General features: G+C 44.3%; 1 protein-coding gene across 2 annotated transcripts in view; it reads left to right on the top strand.

Annotated features, from left to right (window-relative positions):
* Window positions 1-19,912, top strand: part of cicb (capicua transcriptional repressor b) — a 69,772-nt gene that overhangs the window by 37,454 nt on the left and 12,406 nt on the right. Inside the window, exons 3-15 of one of the 2 annotated variants that reach the window (XM_080750240.1) lie at window positions 1,164-1,307; window positions 1,951-2,128; window positions 4,014-4,125; window positions 5,361-5,543; window positions 6,746-6,878; window positions 7,461-7,642; window positions 10,572-10,710; window positions 11,455-11,552; window positions 12,009-13,002; window positions 13,297-13,439; window positions 14,460-14,620; window positions 17,892-18,082; window positions 19,318-19,689. In XM_080750240.1, the coding sequence (XP_080606366.1) occupies window positions 1,164-1,307; window positions 1,951-2,128; window positions 4,014-4,125; window positions 5,361-5,543; window positions 6,746-6,878; window positions 7,461-7,642; window positions 10,572-10,710; window positions 11,455-11,552; window positions 12,009-13,002; window positions 13,297-13,439; window positions 14,460-14,620; window positions 17,892-18,082; window positions 19,318-19,689 (3,030 nt within the window). Of the gene's footprint in view, window positions 1-1,163; window positions 1,308-1,950; window positions 2,129-3,851; window positions 4,126-5,360; window positions 5,544-6,745; window positions 6,879-7,460; window positions 7,643-10,571; window positions 10,711-11,454; window positions 11,553-12,008; window positions 13,003-13,296; window positions 13,440-14,459; window positions 14,621-17,891; window positions 18,083-19,317; window positions 19,690-19,912 lie in introns of both variants that reach the window. The other variant, XM_080750239.1, reaches the window with a different exon arrangement.

Below are 19,912 nucleotides of genomic sequence, written 5' to 3'. Positions count from 1 at the left end.
CCACTGTTTTTGTCAAAGCATCAAGGACTTTCTTCAATCATGTTTTCTTCAGAGAATCCTCAGTATCTCCGTCAAGGATTGAGCATGTTTGGTCAGTCCTTGTCAATCACCTCTGTGTACTAAGCTAAAACATGTTTAAAGTTACAGTTTAGTCATTTAGCAGACGCTTTTAATCCAAAGCGATTTACAATAAGCAGGTAATACATCACTATAATAAGCAAGATATGTCAGTACATCAACAACAAACAAATGCATAGGAATATCAATCTAGAAAAACAATAACATAGGTAGACCACGCACCTAATGTTCTGTCTCACTATCTGCTTAAATAAGCAACTGGAATGATTTGACATACCGGTACAACATATAATATTATAGCCTTATTAGCCTTTCAAGTAAAACAGTAACTTATTACTAGCAAACTAAACATTTGTTTTGTTATAAAAGGTTACAATAATTGGTTGTATATTGTATAGGCAAACAAACAGTTGCTTAAACATGACTCAAGCATCTGTGACTGTTAATGTTTGAATTGCCCTTTTCATGGTTTCTGTTGATTCTGAGTCAGAATCGGTGGCTGTGCTTGTGCTGTTTCAGCCTGTCCCTTTGGTGTGGTAACAGTGATGTGCCCACACTCACCTACACACTGGGGCAAGTCAAGGACTCATTTGGCTTATATATTTTTGGATACCATCTCTCCACAGACCCATACAAGGGTTTATTGTTGCCTTGCTCGTGAGGCTATCTTTCACAAGAAATTAATACAATTGTTCCTCAATAGTGTGTCAGTACAGGACCCAGAAGTATAGGTTGCAAGATGCTTGGACAGTTTTCCAAAGAATACTCTCTTCTAATTGAGGAATAATGTTGTTTGATGTGAATCTTGCCATTATAGCCAAACAAGCCTGTTGAAAATCACTGAATTAGAGTTGGTGATTGGAGGAGAAATGCAATTCTGTCAGGAGAGCAGTACTTATTTGATACAGCCCCATCCCACAATAAATAAGATAGCAGCCTCTTTGTTATCTGAAATGGAGGAGAGAGCCTGGATTCTACTGAATCTGATTTTCTGAATGGAGCATCCTGTAGGCTAATTAAGTAATGGAGGTTAGATGGCAGTTCTGGGCTGTCAATAAAGAAAATGTACTGTGCTTCCTCTGCAGTGTGGACCAATGTGGAGCCCCGGTCAGTTCCAGTGTTTCCCTGGCATTCATTGGTCCCTTTCCTGGCGCCCACCCAATCAGATGCCTCCGCTCAGCCAGGAGAGGGCCAACAGCCAATCAGCCAAGCGGCCAGCCTCAAGACAGGTACAAGAAGTGTGCTTGCGTGTTTGACTTGAGAGACGGTGTACAAGGAGTTAGATCCTTTTTCATGCATTGGAACCCTTGATCACAGTTATCCTTTGATTTCAAATGTGCTTTCTGTGTAAATGTAGTGTTTCCTACTTTCTCAGATTTGATCAGAGCAGGGTACGAAATGGACCTCTTATCTGATCTAGGAATGAATCCTGCCAGAGCACTGTCATCTATACTGCCCCCCCCCCCCATACACACACACACACACACACACACACACACACACACACACACACACACACACACACACACACACACACACACACACACACACACACGCACGCTCAAGCTCCAGTCCAGTTTGTCTCAATAAAGACAAATTAGACATTGGGCTGTACCGACCACTGCGTCGTTCTGAACACTATCGCTGTCTCATCTGAAACTACACTGTACACTGTAGTTGTTACGCTTTGTTTAGAGAAAAGAAGGGAGAAATATTGTAGCTCTGGCACAGGAGGAAAACACTGTCGGGAATGGGGGCCCTGCTGGGATCATAACGGTTCTGAGTGGGTCCGATGGGTGGAAAGGTCTTCTTCACCAATTGATCAATGACGAGCACAATCATCTCTGTATTGTGTTGTTATCCCCCCCTCAGAGTCTCAGGGGCTGCCTGCGATGCTACAGGAGAGCATGGAGGCCCCTCCTGCTGCAGAGAGGCCAGGGCCTCCAGCACAGCCCATCCCCTCCGCTGACGAGCTCCCTCCAGAGAGGGAGAAAGGGGAGGCGGAGAGGGAGAGGCCCGACAGCGAGACGGAGAGTGACGTCGATGACCCGTAAGAGTGACGCTGTGTGTCGTAGGGTTGGGACGATAATCGGTATCTGAATGGCTATAGTTTATCGTGATAAAAAAAAACACAATAATCGTATCGTGGAGATTTCAATTAACCTTTTATTTGCAGAGCTGCATATCCGGTACGACTTAAACCCTCTATAATTGGTCAAACATAACTGGGAATAACGTATTTGATAGTCTTTTCTTCTTTTTTTTTCACTCTACCAAATCTTTGCCAAAGAATAGCCGTTCTGCTCACGTTGTGAGCTTGTAGATCTGCTATGTTTTTGGCAAATGTTCCACCCCAGGATAATGTAAGTTGGGGATATTTTGATTATCGTGATAATATGATAAATCGCAATTGTTTTGGTCACAATAATCGTGACATGAAAGTCCCATCCCTAGTGTAAAGTGCGTGTGATAGTGTGCCGCTGTCAGTGTGCTGTTGTCAGAATTCTTGAACCACTTATAAGCCCTATATACTTTTGCTGTGTGATGAATAGCAAAAATAGTTGATCTACAAGCTCACAACGTGTCTCGGTACGATGTGAGCTTGCAGCTATTTAGATTTTTGTTTTATTTTGAGATATGATGTTTTAAAAGTTTTGGCATTGCCAAAATAGGGATTAAAGGAGTGGTTAACCCCCAAAATGATGGAATCAATGGGGGTACATTTATTGTAATCAAATTATTGTCTTAGGACTGCGACAAATACAAAAGAATATTATTGAACTCAAGTCTCCATGGCGTGAGTAATCACTAGAAAAAAGTCATTTTGGGGGTGAACTACTCCTTTAATATGGTTTTAAAAAAGTTTGTGTAAATGCTGTGGATCTCTCTGTGAGGTTGCATGTACAGAAGATGGGAAATTGGGCACAAAGTTTTCTGGCGGCGTGTCATACGTGGGTGTGTTTTATTTTTTATTTATTTATTTTCATTTCTTTTTCTGGTATCCTAGTGCTAATTTGGGCAGAGCAGCTCAGTTGCCAGAACAAAGCAGATGGGAACAAAAGCATTCCATCTCTGGGCTTTATCTGCCCATATGAAAGGCAGCCATTGAAATGGATGTGCTGTCTGCCGATTCTGCTGATGTACCTCACGGGAGATGAACTCCTCATGCTCCGTGTCTCTACACTTTTGATAGACTGCCAGCTCTTATATAAACACTCCCCAAATAAAACCTGGAGGATTTCTCAGGGCTCAGAATCAACATGATTCTCTCCTGCGTCACATTCACATGTAGAGGGAACGTGGCCTGGTGTTATTTACATGTACACAGACGAATAATAAAATATAGACTGTACACAGTGTGCAGTATATACACTCTATCGGTTGTTTTGGATTTTGAATTCGATAAGAGAGAATGATGTTGTGCAGGCGGTGCCTGGTATGTTTCACAGGATGGGGTTTGTTTTAAACAAAGTGAAACGAAATTTGATTTGCGTAGTTAATATTATAAGTAGTGCTCTCCCGATACAGGGTGGATGTTAAAACCTCCGTCACTGGAGCCACGTGTGCGATGTGCCCATTTCTGGCCTCCTACCATGACATGACAATGACAATAATGGCCAGACAAAGCCATCCCTCCTGTATCCCCTCTCAATTATCCAAGCACATCTCTCTCATAGAACAAAATGCAGAGAGTAGCAGGCTGCCCATTGTCCGAAAACAAAAGATTATAAATAGATGTTTGATTGTGTTTGTGTTTTTACTTCTGCTCCCAGGTTCCTCCCTGGGGTCTTACCTGACCAGCCTCTCACTACATCTTCTGCTCCCAGGTTCCTCCCTGGGGTCTTACCTGACCAGCCTCTCACTACATCTTCTGCTCCCAGGTTCCTCCCTGGGGTCTTACCTGACCAGCCTCTCACTACATCTTCTGCTCCCAGGTTCCTCCCTGGGGTCTTACCTGACCAGCCTCTCCCTACACCACCAGTCAAGAGGCGCACTCAGTCCCTCAGTGCCCTGCCCAAAGACGGGGACAAGAACAGCCCTGGGAAGGTACTGCCCGCAACTAGGGCTGTCACAATTATTACATAATTGTCTAATCGCAATTATTTATCGTCAATTGTTTCCATGTAAAAAATAGTGGTAATCTGGAGATCTACAGGAGATCTACAAGCTCACAACGTTGTGAGCTTGTAGATCGGCTATTTCCACTATCAATGTTCATTTTTAAGAATAAAGTTGTCAAACATGTCAGTAATTTCTTTATATATTTAGGTTATGTGTCATATCTACCATGTGCAACTTCGAAGCCTAAAAGCCAATCAGAAATGTAATTGTCAACGACAAAAACACAATTAAATCGTTAATCGCAATTATTTGTGTGACAATTAATCGTCGTGTGAAATGTCATAATCGTGACAGCCCTACCAGCAACCCCCCCTCCCTCCCCCAACAATTTCATCAATTTTCTTTTCTGAATCTCTTGCCTCGCTCTTATCCACTCTTTTTTTTTTTTTCACTCAATTTTTATTGATTTTTTCACACAAACAAAAACACCATGGCATCCATCATCTCTTCACATTAATCATCATCATACTGTTCATATACAGGCTTTACTTTTTTGTCTTATTTTTTCCCTTTTTTTCTCTTTTCCTTTTCACAAGTCCATCTTCATTTTCATTAGAACATTTCCACCATCATGTCCGTCGTTACACCCTTTCTCCTTATACTGGAGAGTTAATCACATTTACATTCATTGACACTGCACATCTTGTTAACCATCCTTTGTTCAAATAATTCCCATAATATTAACCATCAGTTATTCACTTATCTCCCCTCATCTGTTCTACCTGTTTATGTCCAATATAATGTTAACATCCAAATGTCATGCCATACACGCACTCACAAACAAACTACTACACTAACACAAACACACACACACAGGACTTCCACCTAGGGGCGACTACCCCCTACCCTCTCTAACTAAACTGAGGGGTTTGTCCCCATCATGGACAGGGCCCCCTCTCTAGACCTGAAAATATTCCCTACTCTTGGGTCCTTCCAGCGTCTTCTTATCCACTCTTATCGCACATCTATTGGTTCAAATAGGAAATCTGATTTACAGCATGGCATATGTCTCACAAGACCTGATGCTAAGAAAAACTACACTAAGGGACATAAGTGGAACACAGGATCCGATTATATGCCATTAAATGAACAGTGGAAAGATGCAGTCCAGGCATCTCTCTATATCTCTCTCACACACACTCTCTTTCCCTATGCCTCAGAGGGAGAAAGACCACATCCGGCGTCCGATGAATGCGTTCATGATCTTCAGCAAACGCCATCGAGCGCTGGTGCATCAGCGGCACCCCAACCAGGACAACCGCACAGTTAGCAAGATCCTGGGGGAATGGTGGTACGCTCTGGGACCCAAGGAGAAGCAGAAGTACCACGACCTCGCATTCCAGGTATATACTCACATGCTCAACCACTGGATATAAAAAAAATACGTATCATGGTGTAAATCACTGACCCCTGGTGTATGTTTGCATAGGGATAACAAAAAACGTTATACTTTTATGTTTTTTTTACCATGTTCTTGTCATGGTATTAGAACCTGTTAAATGCATAAATGTGGTAGGTCTCATTGCAGGTGTGAAATTGAATATTTTCCTCATACGTCTTCTTGGTCTGAATTGGTCTTACTGCCTGTAGGTCAACACTACAGCCTCAACTCAACCTTTGGGGAACACTGGAATGTATTCTGTGTAGAGCATGGAACTAAGATGCACATATACATAAAATAACATAGGATGTGAGCCACTTTAACTCGGAGGCCAGTGGAAAACTGAGAGTGCCAGCTAGGTTACCCACAGTAAATGACCTTTAAGTACTCCTGGCTGTTTTGGGCAACTTCTGAAAAGGTCTTAAAATGTGCCTTCTAAATTGCAGACCCAGTAAAAATCTTTAATATACTTACAGTAAATGTAGCGTTTAAGTCTCAAGAGGCCTTAAAATACTTTCTCATTTGACCATTTATGTTTATTTCACTGGTGAAGTTCTCTGTAAGCACTATGCAGCAATAACGGTTATGGTGCAGGGTTTTCAATGTAATGCGTCCCTGGACTCATGGTGGAATTGTGAATTGCAGCGTTTAACTCGTGTTTGATCTTATATGGTGGAAATGAAAGTATCTGAAAGAATATAACAAACCAAATCCCAAGTCTGACAGCGTTATACATAGAACATGGTAAAGTAACAAATGGCACCTAATTTATGAAATAATAAGTGTCAAAAAATCGTGTCCTGTGTTACACAAGAAATGTATACTTCATTGACCAGAGTGCTCCACCAAGGAGGGTCTATACTTGGCCCCTCCTTTTTTTTTTTGCACTCAATAAGGTATATCACAGCGTAACGTGTTGTGAGCTTGTAGAGCAACCATTTCAGCCAAATGTTCTCCCCAGAATGGGGGCGCTACGTTTCACGGGGTTAACTTAGTGAAATGGTTAACTTAGTGAAAATGTGCAGTCGCCTGGTACTCTTCAGCATGCATTTGTTTGAAAGAGCATGATGCTCTGCCAAGTCAATGGGCCACGGCCTCACATACCCTCTCCCCTCTCTCCCTTCTCCCCTCTCCCCATGTCCTTCTCCCCTCTCCCGTTCCCAGGTGAAGGAGGCCCACTTCAAGGCCCACCCAGACTGGAAGTGGTGCAACAAAGACAGGAAGAAGTCCAGCTCTGAAGGCCGCGGTGTCCCTGGAGGCAAGGACATCAGAGAGAGGAGCATGTCAGAGACCACAGGTCAGTCTCACTGCAACTCAACAACTCCCACATGTTGCCCACTAATACACACACAACACACACAACACAAACTCCAGGAAACCACTGGTCAGTCCCACTCTTATTCAACTCCCATATGTAAACACACACAAACTCATAAACACATGCCAATAAACACAGGTTAGTTTCACTGTTGCCAGGTCTAGTTTCTGTTCCTGTACAGTATGTCAACACACGTACACACACACACACACACACACACACACACACACACACACACACACACACACACACACACACACACACACACACACACACGCTGCAGGAGGGGGGAAAAACTGTTCATTCACAGATGTCCATGTTAGGACTAACATTTAAAACCTGGAAATAATTTTCTATTTTATCGTATGCTATTAAAAAATAGCAGATCTACAAGCTCATAGCACTGCACTTCGTGCCACGCTGTGAGCTTGTACATCTGCTATCTACATCTGCCAGATTTCTCTTTTCAGAGAAATCTTGTGTGAGAACTACAGATTTTAGAAGGCATTTGTAGAATCTGACTCGGGTTGAGTGTTTTATATACCTGTGTTCTTCTGACAGAGCCCCATTCAGTGGAGCTGAAGGGAGTGGGGCCAGGCCTGGTGGGCGTGTCTGAACGGAGTGCAGGGGAGGGGCACGCGGGGAAGCCGTCCCGTCCGCGGGCTTTCTCCCAGAGTGCCATGCACAGTCTGGAGCGCCAAGGCGACAGGGGCAACACACAGGCCCTGGCAGAGCTGGCACAGGTAAGAAGACACTGGGTTCCTTTCAGTGCCACATATACTGTAGGTCAGGGGTCTTCAACAGGGGGTCCGGGACCCCTAGAGGGTCCTTAGAGTTACTACGGGGGGGCGCCAAATCTGTGTGTGATATGATCATGTGTTTGACATTTACCATTTAAACCCTAGCATCCCTATTCTGAGTGGAACATTAGCCAGAAATAGCAGATCTCGCGCTGCGAGGCGTTGTAAGCTTGTAGATTGGCAGTTTTTGGCAAAGAGGTTTGTAGAGGGAAAAGAAGAGCACACTAAGTATTTGACAGTTCAAGTGGTTTAATGTCTGAAAATAACCACTTCTCTAACATGATGACAGTGCTGTCAAACAAGTCTTAACTGTCTAAGAAATCTATGGACATTTTTAATCTGCAACACAATTTTATACAATATGTAGTGGTGGGGGTCCCTGCTTCATCTCTCTCTCAGCTAAGGGGTCCCTGGCCTGAAAAGGTTGAAGACCCCTGCTGTAGATTCATCATAGGGCTGTCGCACTTCACAAAAGTCATGGAAGTCATGGCTCAGTGACATACAGTGGTGTGTTGGGTCAGTGTGTTTCCGCCACAACAAAACACTACAGGGATGCCACAGAATGTGCGTTAATTATTGTACACAGTATTTTCCAATGAATGCATTTAACTTTAACTTTAAGTATTATCTTACACAGTGCTGTATAGCTCTATAGCCGGGGACCCAGTCACCAAAATGGGAGAGGACCTGTGATGTTCTGCCGTACTTTTTTATTTCTGTTTTATCTATTAGTTTGGTCATTAAGGTCCACAGAATGAGAGGCCTGCTCTGACGGAAACATCGCGAAAAAAGGTTATGGGCATTTGTATATTCACTGTCCCATTGACTCCACTAGAAATATTAAAAAATAAAATAAAAGGTCTGCTTTAAGTAGCATGTGAGGGGTCAAACTAGAGGTTCTTCATGATTCTGAATCCATTGCAAGCATTTGTTTTGCATGAAAAACATTCCTTGGGCTGAATTTCAGCACCCCAAAACTGTGAAAATTGATGAGTCATCACTTTTTTCCCCCACTTTTCACTGTTTTGAGGTGCTGCAATGCTTGCAATGGATTCAGAATCATGAAGAACCTCTAGTTTGACCCCTCACATGCTACTTAAAGCAGTCTTTTTTTTTCTTTTTTAAATATTTCTAGTGGAGTCAATGGGACAGTGAATATACAAATTGCCATAACCTTTTTTCGCGATGTTTCCAGCAGAGCAGGCCTCTCATTCTGTGGACCTTAACTGTTCTGCCGCCGTTGACAGTCCTCACCGTCATTGAAAGGGTTAATACCATGGCGCCGTTGACGGTGAGGACTGTGAATCTTACTGTATATACAGTAAAGATATTATTACTTACTTAATGTCGCTCCGGTCCCGCTCGCATCGGTAATGTCGGCGATTTGTTTACAACGCACGTTGGGCGTGCACGCGAAGTGAAGCTCCTCAATGTTAAGTCAATGGAGAGGCCCATAAAGAAACTTCATTTAAACAAAATAGCCATTTTGAGACATTTTGCAGCAGATCTAAATGTAAACAAGGCACAAGGCAGGGCGCAGCCATCTTTCCTCTTCTTGTCCCACACTGTCATGTGACTAGATGACGTAATCGTTGCCGTCAAGTGATAATCCAAAAAAACAAAAACAACCCCCTTCCAGCCCTTCAAAATAATAGCGGCGGCCTATGGAGGAAACCGCGTGGCACCGAGGCACCAAGCAACCTTCAGATTAAGAGGCACTAATTGTGTTAATGACCAAACTAATAGATAAAACAGAAATGAAAAGTACGGCAGAAAATCACAGGTTCAACCCTATTCCTTGGGCTTGTGGGTCCCCGACTACTAGCTGACTCCTGGAGTGTCTTCTTAGAAGCAGATATAACACACAAAAAAAGCAGTGCCTTATATAATTGAACATAACACAATAAAATAATGACAGATTGCTGGGGGGAATGAGGGAGAATGGGCTGAAACAGAAACGAGTAAAGCTTGTATTCTGCACTAGTGATAAGGGTCTGGTATCCATGACTACATCATCCTTGCAGTGGTTTATTTGGTCCTGTCTGCATAATCCGGTAAAGGCTGCCTCAGTTTAAGTGACAGGGAGGTTTTGTGTGCTTCATATGTTCATGTAGCTCCACTGATTGACCCACTCAACACTGTCCGCGCTACCTGTCACCCATTATGACATGTTACTATGTCGAATATCTCAGATTATTGCGATTAGTGGATTTATGTAATTATTGAGCCTAAAGTGTCGGTGCAAACAAGTCCAAATGTTGGACATAGCCAGCTAGGGATGGGTCGATAATCGCTATTATTGTTTATCACAAAAAATGCGGACAACAATCATATCGCAGAGACTTTAATTTGTTGTGAAACTATCTGGGTTGGCTCTGTACTTGAACCACTTTTTCTGCTTCGACACCGAATCTCTTAGTAGATCCACAAGCTTGTAGATCTGATATTTATGGCTAATGCCCCCAACAGCATATGGATGCTGGGTTGCAAGTGGTTTACAAAAAGCAGGGGAAAAAAAATAATACACACATAACACAAACATGTCATGCACTCTCTCGCCTTTCTTGTCTTTGTATCTATCTGAAATAAAGCATACAAATGCCAAAAATAAATCTTCAAAAGGAATTACACAACATGTTTCTATACTAAATTTAGAACTCCACACATCCTGCCAGTGATCTGTCTTCAGAAAGTGTTTTGAAACAGACAAAGGAATGCAGTATGCTGACTTTTCTTTCATAGAGCCATATAAGATTTTACTGTACTCTTCGTTATAGCTCATATCATCTCCAGTAGACAAGTACAGTTGAGAACTGTTTAAGTGCTCTACACACTCCAGTCTCTAATGCGCCATTGTGCATGGTTTCCTCAGATGTGTGGGGATGGAGGGGGACAGTTTGCGGGTCGCGCTCCGCCCCTGTCTCGCTCCCAGCGGGGCGTCAGCGAGGACATGACCAGCGATGAGGAGCGCATGGTCATCTGTGAGGAGGAGGGAGATGACGATGTCATTGGTAAGACACAACGCACTTCAGTTGTTGTATCTTTGCTTTTTATCATGTCTGTCTTATGTGAGTTTTTCAAAATTCCCTTCATAAACTCACCATCATATTGTTGTTGTCGGGCGTCACACACAAGCATCAATCTAGCAGATCTACAAGCGTTTTGAGAATTTGAATCCTGAATAGTAACAGTTTTGGACACATGAGATTTCCACCCGACAGAGACGATATATTAACCGATTATTAAAATACAACTAAAGATCAAATACAATGGGTAGTATTTATAATCCTATCTGTGCCCCCTAGGTGGTCTCATTATCACATCAATGTTTGGGTATAATGGTTTTGAGTCCAAAACTCCTTACTGTTGGGCTTTTATAAATATAACACATTTGAAGCTTACAGTATTTTACACATTCAAGGTAACACTAGTCCAGTGGTTCCCAAATGGTGTGCTGTGGTATTGAGACCACACATTATTGCAATGTATGCAATTTTGGGCTTGTCATTACATGCATCGTTTTTCTTAAAAGGGTTATACATATTTTAAAATCTGTTTCACATATTTTCAAAAATAGCGGAAATGCTATATCTATACAACAAGCTCGCAAATGGATGTGAGCTTTTTGATGGGCTTCTTTCACTATGAATAGTTTAAAAGGTATGCCTTGATATTTTGGCTGCCCCATTGGGTTTACCTTGAAAAGCACTGCACTAGTCACTGTAGATGTATCAGGATGTCTAATCCTTCCACAGAGGATCCCTATCCCAGCAGCTCCATAGACCTGAAGTGTAAGGAGAGAGTGACTGACAGTGACAGCGACAACGGCTCCGGGGACGAGGGCGACCGCAAGGTACCACACAACCTTTTCCTCATACATTGCTCCTGTCTCGTGTTTGTTATACCGGTCTGACACCTTTGTTCTAAGATCCATTATGGTCTGAAAAGCCATTGCAAAAGAAGTTTTAATTAGTCTCGGCATTCAGAATCTACTTTCAGAAATTCTGGGGAATTGCGAGACAAGTGTGGTTGCCTATTCATAGTCTGCATAGCCTAAATGTCATGTGAATCTTTTGGGGTTTACTCTATTATAAAGTTTGAATAAGAAGAGAATAATAGTGTTTTGCCCTATAGGAAACCACACTAATTAGGTTTTGCTCTCTGCTAAATATACTGGCACTAGCCTCATGTTGTACTTCACAGATTATCAGGAATGTTTGGTCTTTCAGTCCTGTTAATTTGTAATGTCTTGGATGTATGAATTGAAGCTGGAGGAAACAATGAGTTCTGTTTCTTCTATCTTTTCCAGCGAGTCTTTGCCCCGGTCATCTGTTCCTCCTCGTCGTCCTCCCACCCCACCCCTCACGGCAGGAGCGTCTCTCTCTCCTCCTACACCACCGCCAAGCGCTACGATGAAGGGAGAGGAGGAGGAGGAGGAGGGGGGTTCCTTGAGCGTCGGAGGAAGGGGGGAGGTGAGGGAGAAGGTAGGGACGGCTTTGGGGGAGATGGAGGAGGTGGTGGAGTAGGAGGAGTGGCCTCCCTGTCTTTCTCCCTCTCCTCTTCAGGCCAGTCGGTCATCTCCAGCCCGGCCGCTGCCCTGGGCCTGAACCCCATGCTGGGCATGGGCGCGGTGCGGGTGGCCTCCACGATGGTGACCAACGTGGTGCGACCGGTGAGCAGCACGCCCATCCCCATCGCCAGTAAACCCCGGGACGGAGGCACCTCGTCCAGCCCGCACCCGCCAGACAGGAAGTCCCTGACCCCGCAGCATCAGCAGACGCAGTTTCTGGTGGGCTCCGGAGCGGGAAGCGGGTCGATGGTCCCAGGGGGCGGGTACTACTCCTCGTCGTACTCGACCAGTCCCATAGGTGCCGGGGCGGGTCACGGAGGAGTAGTGACCAATCTGGTGTTGGGAGGGGCGTTCCCTGCCCAACCCGCTGTCCAGCTCATAAGCCCTTCCTCTCAGCCACAGGCCCCTCCCACTGGCCCGGTCCCGGCCCACAGCTACACCAACGGGCCCCTGCCTCTGTCCTTGCTCCAGCCCCAGTTCCTCCCTGCCCACTCCCTGACGCCCCCTGGGGGTAAGGCTGTAACGCAGGTCCAGTACATCCTGCCCACCCTACCCGCCAGCACAAATCCCAAGAGCCCCCCCCAGCAGCTCAGCCAGCCAACCAGTGTCTTCAGCCTGCCCACAGCTCCGCCCACGCACATGTCCCTGGCCAATGGGAAGCAGATGGGATCAGGCTCGCTCGCAGGATATACCACCAATCCAACGGTGGGCGTTGTCAACCCAGGAGCCAGAGGTGAGCGCTTTTAAATGCTTGATCAGAACATAGAAAGAACAATATGAAGTTTAATCTGCTTTTTGCTTCACTATGATATCATACCAGATAATATTCAATAACTCCTGATAGTTAAGATGTGTAAAAGCCATTTATATGCAAATGTGTAAAATAACCCCTATAACGACAAATAAACAGTGAAACACTTGAAAGACAATGTTTAGTGTTAACACCAGCCTTGTCTCTCTCTCTCTCTCTCTCTCTCTCTCTCTCTCTCTCTCTCTCTCTTGCTCTCTCTCTCTCTCTATGCCTCAGTACACACACAGTCCCCGGTACTGCAGGGCAAAATGCTGGTTCCCTTGGCAACAGTGAGGACTGCACCACCAGCCCCAGCCCAGCAGTTCCCCATCGTGGCTCCGCCACTTCCTGTCCAGAATGGAGGTCAGGCAGGAAGCAAGGTCAGTCACATCATTCTCAAAGATACTCGTATAGTCACTTTATTTCTGTGTCACTTACTTTATTTTGTAGCTGTTAGAGCACCTCAAGTACCAGGACATAAAGGATGGATAAATGGATAGAGATGTATTTATTTATTGTCCTACTATTAGATTAACTAAACTTTATGGATCTGTCCGTCCTCATCCATTTCTCTCATTAGTGGGTTGACCAGTCAATGTGAATGATGGCATATGCAGGTTGTGAGGAAGCCCATTCTTCATTGTTCACAAATTGAAGCTGTTTTGTTAGCATTTTCACAAGCCAGGGCAAGATAGACTTATCAATTTGCGACCAGTGCTCTTTTAGTGTGATTTTGAAAGAGGATGGGAGTCGTTAAGTTTGATGGCTGGCTAATGGCCTTCCACATTTTCATCCCCATGTTTGTGCCGAATTTTGGTTGCGGCCCCTGCATAGGATATAGGATCTTTAGTCTTTGTCCCATATCCTGGACAGGCAGTGGGTGGAAATACGGGTGTGGACTCGTTTTTTTATATTATAGTATTAAAGTTTAATTTTGCCTTTTTTTCTACCCTGGCCAAGATAGCAGTGTCATGACAACATAAAAGTCGCTGACAACTATTACATGACAAAAGCAACGTTGTTACTTTATGCCTTATTTCTCTCTTTCTCCCTCAGGTTAATCTATATTTAGATAGCTGCCTTGTCTGTGTCATCCATGCTGACAATGTTTCATTATATTAACTTGATACCTTTTTGTGTAGACGCTCACAAAACGCAAAATGCATTCGAGGACAAAAGTGTTATAGGCAACTTAAACCCTGGTCTGCCCTTGTTTTCTTCTACACCAAACCGCTTGGCCAGAAATAGCAGATCAGCGCATCGTGAGCTTTGTAGATCTGCTCTTTCCGGCAAATTCCGGTTTAAGTGGTTAACACGGAAGTGTATTCTTTCCATGTTGGAACGTTTTTTTATGGGATCATAATGTTCTGATTAGATGTTTTTGTGCCCTGCGTCTCCAGATCATCCAGATTGCTCCCATGCCTGTGGTCCAATCCCAGCTGCCTCAGGGAGGGGTGCTGCACCCCACCAGCCCCTACCCCGTCACCGTGGGAACCGCCGCCGTCGTGGCTCCTGCAACGGCCCCCTCTCAGGCCATGCTGCTGCCCCCTGCACCCACCAGGTGGGACACACACACCCACCCACCCACCCACCAGCGGTACATGTATAAATATAGCTCATTCATCGCACAGTGGGATACCTCAGGTCTCGGCAGTGCAATCCATCATTGTCAGCGTCGTTCTCAAGTCATTCATACGCTGTTATCCAGTAGAAAATGGGCGCTTTCATCCACAGGACTTTATTGTCTTTCTTTTACTCATTAATGAGTTTTGACCGTGCGGTCCTTTTGCTTAGACTGACTGTAATACAACACACACACACACACACACACACACACACACACACACACACACACACACACACACTCTCTTGCGTATGCTCACATTTCTTTCTAATATTATTATTTGTCTCCGAATTAACCCATTAAAACCGGTAAGGCATGTCATTTAATATTTCAGCGTTGGCTATTAAAAAAATAGCAGATCTATAAGCTCAGGCTTGTACATCTGCTGTTTTGAGTTTGAGAACTACTGATTTAGAAGGCATTTGTAGAATCGGCCTCAGGTCTTAATGGGTTAAAAATCCAGCCAGAACGACAGCAGCATGCGTCGCTGTAGTGCCTAACATGTCCCAGGTCCAGAGCAGTGGCTGCTGGTGCAGAGAGAAAGGTTGTGGGTGTTTAGTGTTAGTCATACTGCCCACATACCACCTCTCAGCTCCCAACACACATGCATCACAAGAACTGCACCCTCTGTACTTGACAGTATCTCTCTCACACACACACACACACACACACACACACACACACACACACACACACACACACACACACACACACACACACACACACACACACACACACACACACACTCATGCATTACATCACAACACAACTACTGCACCCTCTGAGAGAGACACACACACAGCTAGTCGTGCTCACCCACTGACCCCCACTGCAGCATTCTGTGTGTGTGTGTCTCTTCTCTCTTTCACCCCTCATCTCTCATTCTGGCTCGTTATTGTCCCTCGCTGCTTCCTGTCACCAGTGCCGCAGCTCATTTGACATTTCCCATTACTGAAATGTCATCTCGCCTTTCCTCTGTGTCACTGTTTGGCTGCACGTCTCTCCTCCTCCTGTTCCTCTCTCTCTCTTTCTGTGTGTGTGTTTAGGGTGGAAACGTAAAAATTGGCCCCAGGCTTCACTGCAATGCCATTAAATATGATACAATAACACACCATCCAATGCCACACATATAAAGTACTGTAGGCTCTGACTGAACAGTAATAAATATGTTTTTTTTCCCCCATATGAAAGTAGAGGATCACTGTGTATCACTATCAGATTTACAGAACCGTTTTGTCATTTAACCACTTGAACCCCAGCGTACCTATTCTGAGGGGAACCTTCGATACATTCGAGAGATGGCCAGTCTACAAGATCGGCTATTTTTGGCAAATAGATTTGGTGTAGATTGAAATGAAAGTGTACTGTCGAATACAGTTTCAACTCTGGTCAGTTTTAATAAGTCTAGGATTTAAAGGGATATTTCACTTTGAAAAGAACTTTTGGTCATTTTATTGTCTAATCAGGCTTTTATGAACACCCTGGACAGGTTTTAATTTGCTTGATTCAATATTTAGATATTTGATGTAAATGTTATCAGGCCCTCCAGGCCTAGGGCCTCTCCCCATACACACCCATTGTAACTTCAAACTCCATTTTAACCATGATAGATTCATTAAAAACACCCATTATTTTTTCTGGTGACTCATACTATCCACCTAATACGTGAGCAGGCTGTGTTTCTTCAATAACTTTTTTCATATATTTTAATAATTCTTTGGGAAAATTGAAAAAACAAAACAAAAAAAACAATAGAAAATCTTTAAAAATAAATGAAAACAGTTATCGAAAAAACACGGCCTGCTCACGTATTAGGAGGGTAGTATGAGTCAGCAGAAAAAATAATTTTAATTAATCTAGCATGGTTAAAATGGAGTTTGAAGTTACAATGGGTGTGTATGGGGAGAAGCCCTGTAGGAGGAGTGCCTGGTAACACTTACATCAAATATCGAAATACTGAATCAAAGCAAATAAAATCTGTTCAGGGTATTCATAAAAGCCTGATTAGACGATAAAATGACCAAAAGTATTTTTGAAAGTGAAATATCCCATTAAGTGGTTAATGTTGGCGGCTCTGCAATTGTACATCTGTTCTGGATCACACACGATGTGTCCGAAATATATAAACCCCACCCCTAGGGCTGTCACGATATGACATTTTACATGACGATTAATTGTCACTCAAATAATTGGCGATTAACGATTTCATTGTGTATTTGTCGTTGATAATTACATTTCTGTTTGGCTTTTAGGCTTTGAAGTTGCACATGGTAGATATGACACATAACCTAAATATACAAATACATTACTGACATATTTGACAACTTACTACTTAAAAAATAAAATTGATAGTGGAAATAGCCGATCTACAAGCTCACAACACGTCGCGATGCGACGCGTTGTGAGCTTGTAGATCTGCTATTTCCACTATTTCTGACATTTTTCAACATTCACGATTATGACGATTATGACAAAATAATTGCGATAATGTCAAATAATCACGATTAGACGATTATGTAATAATTGTGACAGCCCTACCCACCCCTCCAAAAAGGGGGGGCCGAGTACAGGATGGAGAGTTGGTAACATATCTTTCTTTCTGTCCAGGATGGAGAGTTGGTAACATATCTTTCTTTCTGTCCAGGATGGAGAGTTGGTAACATATCTTTCTTTACAGGATGGAGAGTTGGTAACATATCTTTCTTTACATGATGGAGAGTTGGTAACATATCTTTCTTTACATGATGGAGAGTTGGTAACATATCTTTCTTTACATGATGGAGAGTTGGTAACATATATTTCTTTACATGATGGAGAGTTGGTAACATATCTTTCTTTCTGTCCAGGATGGAGAGTTGGTAACATATCTTTCTTTACATGATGGAGAGTTGGTAACATATCTTTCTTTACATGATGGAGAGTTGGTAACATATCTTTCTTTACATGATGGAGAGTTGGTAACATATATTTCTTTACATGATGGAGAGTTGGTAACATATCTTTCTTTAGAGTTGGTAACATATCTTTCTTTACATGATGGAGAGTTGGTAACATATCTTTCTTTACATGATGGAGAGTTGGTAACATATCTTTCTGTCCAGGATGGAGAGTTGGTAACATATCTTTCTTTACATGATGGAGAGTTGGTAACATATCTTTCTTTACATGATGGAGAGTTGGTAACATATCTTTCTTTCTTTCTGTCCAGGATCACGTATGTCCAGTCCACACCAGGGGTCCCGTCCACGCTGCCCCTGGTTTCCACGGCGACAGGCTCCCCTCCCACTCAGCAGGCTCTATCTGCGCCGGGGTCCGCGTACGTCCCATCGCCCCTGGCAACTCTGGGCTTCACTGCCATCGCACCCCCCGCACAGACCCTGGTCCAACCACTGATCACAGGTCAGTCTATAGAACACAGACCCTGGTCCAACCACTGATCACAGGTCAGTCTATAGAACACAGACCCTGGTCCAACCACTGATCACAGGTCAGTCTATAGAGCACAGACCCTGGTCCAACCACTGATCACAGGTCAGTCTATAGAACACAGACCCTGGTCCAACCACTGATCACAGGTCAGTCTATAGAACACAGACCCTGGTCCAACCACTGATCACAGGTCAGTCTATAGAACACAGACCCTGGTCCAACCACTGATCACAGGTCAGTCTATAGAACACAGACCCTGGTCCAACCACTGATCACAGGTCAGTCTATAGAACACAGACCCTGGTCCAACCACTGATCACAGGTCAGTCTATAGAACACAGACCCTGGTCCAACCACTGATCACAGGTCAGTCTATAGAGCACAGACCCTGGTCCAACCACTGATCACAGGTCAGTCTATAGAGCACAGACCCTGGTCCAACCACTGATCACAGGTCAGTCTATAGAACACAGACCCTGGTCCAACCACTGATCACAGGTAAAATTATTTTGCGGGTCCCCAGATGATTAATGATGATTTGCAGATTTGCAAAAAAATAAATAAAGGGAGTGGGGGGGGTCTAGCCATGGCCGCGATGTTAATGACATGACCGAAATCGTCAAAATGCAGCATATACTTGCTAGTCAAGTGATCTCCCAACTACGATGCATCCCTCCCCAGCGAAATATTTTAAAACATATATGTGACTATGTCTGAAGATACGCTGCTTAGAGTATGTGGAACAGGCTGGCCGCTGTAACCTGACTCCATTCACACCAAGCGTTAGCCTGGCTTAGCTTAGCTATAGCCTACTATAGCCCGGGTGTGTGTCGTTGTGCAGATCTGCAAGCTCATAATAACGGTCACTTCGTGACTCGAAGTACTACGGATGTTAACGGTGAGGTTATGGAATTCGCTCTGTATGGATGACAAAATAAATTTCCGTCTTGGGATATATATATTTTTTTGCTTTAACCCCTGTGCCCTGTTACGTGGCCAGGTGGGAGGGCTGCGAACTCCTTGACATTGACATTTTCAAGTGGGCCCTGTGTAACACGCCCTGTGTGTATTAGAACATCACACTAAAACACTGTCGGAATAGAACTGACCGAAAATATTAGAATAGGACCGTCTGCTACATCGTATCGCTGATGTAAATGTCCATCTAACGAATGAATGTTGTTGTGGTTGTGATTTGTGTTCAGGTCAGCCACCACTCCTGGCTCCAGCCCAGTCCCCCCAGCCCTCCAGCGCGGGCCCCGCGCCCGGGGGCCAAATCGTCGCCGCCATCTACCCGCCCCCTTCGCCCGGCGTCTCCATGGCGACCGGGCTGGTCTCCGTGACCAGCGGCGTCTACTCCGTCTCCAGCCCCTCCCCCTCCTCCACCGTGGGCTCCGCCCACATCCTCCCCAAACACACGCTGGTCCCCACCTCCACCATCACGCACACGGAGTGGGCCGCCGAGCGGCAAGCGGAGCACGCGGCACACCTGGACAGGCAGGCGTCCAGTAAGAGCAGCACAGGGCTGACCGTCTCCATGAGGCCCTGCAGCCCCACTCCATCCAGCCACGCCCCTGGTGAGGCTCTTTTTAACCCTTACAGTGCCTATCCCGAACAAGTTCGGCTTTATTTCAATCCAATACAATATTTTATTTCCTTTCAATCCAATACAATATTTTATTTCCTATTTTACTTACCCCGAGCTGCTTGGAGCAACGTGGGTGGTCCCGGCTCCTCCAGCGCTAGCCAGCGAGAGACGCTAGATGGTCCGACGATTTATTCCATTGAAAATGGTTTAAA

The sequence above is a fragment of the Nannobrachium achirus genome (assembly GCF_963921795.1).
Source record: "Nannobrachium achirus genome assembly, chromosome: 2".
Classification (NCBI taxonomy): domain Eukaryota; kingdom Metazoa; phylum Chordata; class Actinopteri; order Myctophiformes; family Myctophidae; genus Nannobrachium; species Nannobrachium achirus.
Note: the sequence above shows the minus strand (reverse complement) of the source record. Positions and strands in the feature narration are given on the sequence as shown.